At 37.6% G+C, this 976-nt stretch overlaps 1 protein-coding gene across 1 annotated transcript in view; it reads right to left on the bottom strand.

The window, feature by feature from the left end:
* The window catches only part of LOC131891287 (meiosis regulator and mRNA stability factor 1-like), a 24,388-nt gene that overhangs the window by 19,121 nt on the left and 4,291 nt on the right, over positions 1-976 (bottom strand). Inside the window, exon 3 of the mRNA XM_059240814.1 lies at positions 271-392. Coding sequence (XP_059096797.1) covers positions 271-392 — 122 coding nt within the window. The remainder of the gene's footprint in view (positions 1-270; positions 393-976) is intronic.

A 976-nucleotide genomic window follows, 5' to 3' on the forward strand; every position in this document is an offset into this window, starting at 1 on the left:
ACGCTCTTAAACTAATGAAATTTTAATGGGCTCTGAAATCGGAAAAGTAATTGCAGTTTAAAAAAAGAAATTAGTGGCAAATCAGTGCTAAGAAATGACTACAGGCAGAGAGAACATTTTCCGGAGCAACAAAACGGGCAAGTGCTAAATTTTCTGCCACTCCGCCACAACGTCACGTGCTTAAAATGCAATAATCTTCTTGTGGGAGGACATCAAAAGTAAAATGCATACTATAGCAAACAATCATTCACATTGAGGTTTTAGGCTTACTCGAACATGGTGATGAGGATGGATTTGAGCTCTCTTTGCTCAATACTTTGATCCAAGTTGGTGACCATGAGTTCCACGGGACTGGGCGGTACATTGTTCGAAGGCGGACCATGAACTTCATCCTGAACAAAAGACGGTTTATCAATTGATTTGTAGACTATTTAAACGATGCAGCATTACTACCCTAGCACACGGTAAAGTTACAGGTGTCAAAGTTCACGGGATTCAAACAACCGCTCCTAGTTGCTATTTCTCCGATGCTGAACTCCAAGGTGCCATCTTAGTAAGTTCCACTTCAATTTTGTAAGACTATTTTCCATTTGACTCTTTCGATATCAATTTCGTATGTGATCTTATATTGTTATATGCCTTTTAAACTTAAACAGCAAAACCGAATCAAGAAAGAATTCAAGAACAATTTGCGTTGCCAACCATTCGGGTTCTGACGACGACAGTAATAGAATTTAAGTTGAGCATCTATTTTCTCCCGGTCCCCTTTTTATGACATTTTTGCTACTATCTATAATATCTGCAATATCTACATATCTAAAAGAGCACAGAAACTAGGGCTACAGTTCACCGTCTTAAAAACTGAAGTTCATGACTTTTGAAAAATTGGCATTTTTCTACCTCAAGAAGTCATCAGGAACAACTTTAACTTTATCGCTTTATGAAATTCTAGTCCACATAAAAAACTTACATACCT

The sequence above is a fragment of the Tigriopus californicus genome, chromosome 12, assembly GCF_007210705.1.
Source record: "Tigriopus californicus strain San Diego chromosome 12, Tcal_SD_v2.1, whole genome shotgun sequence".
Taxonomy (NCBI): domain Eukaryota; kingdom Metazoa; phylum Arthropoda; class Copepoda; order Harpacticoida; family Harpacticidae; genus Tigriopus; species Tigriopus californicus.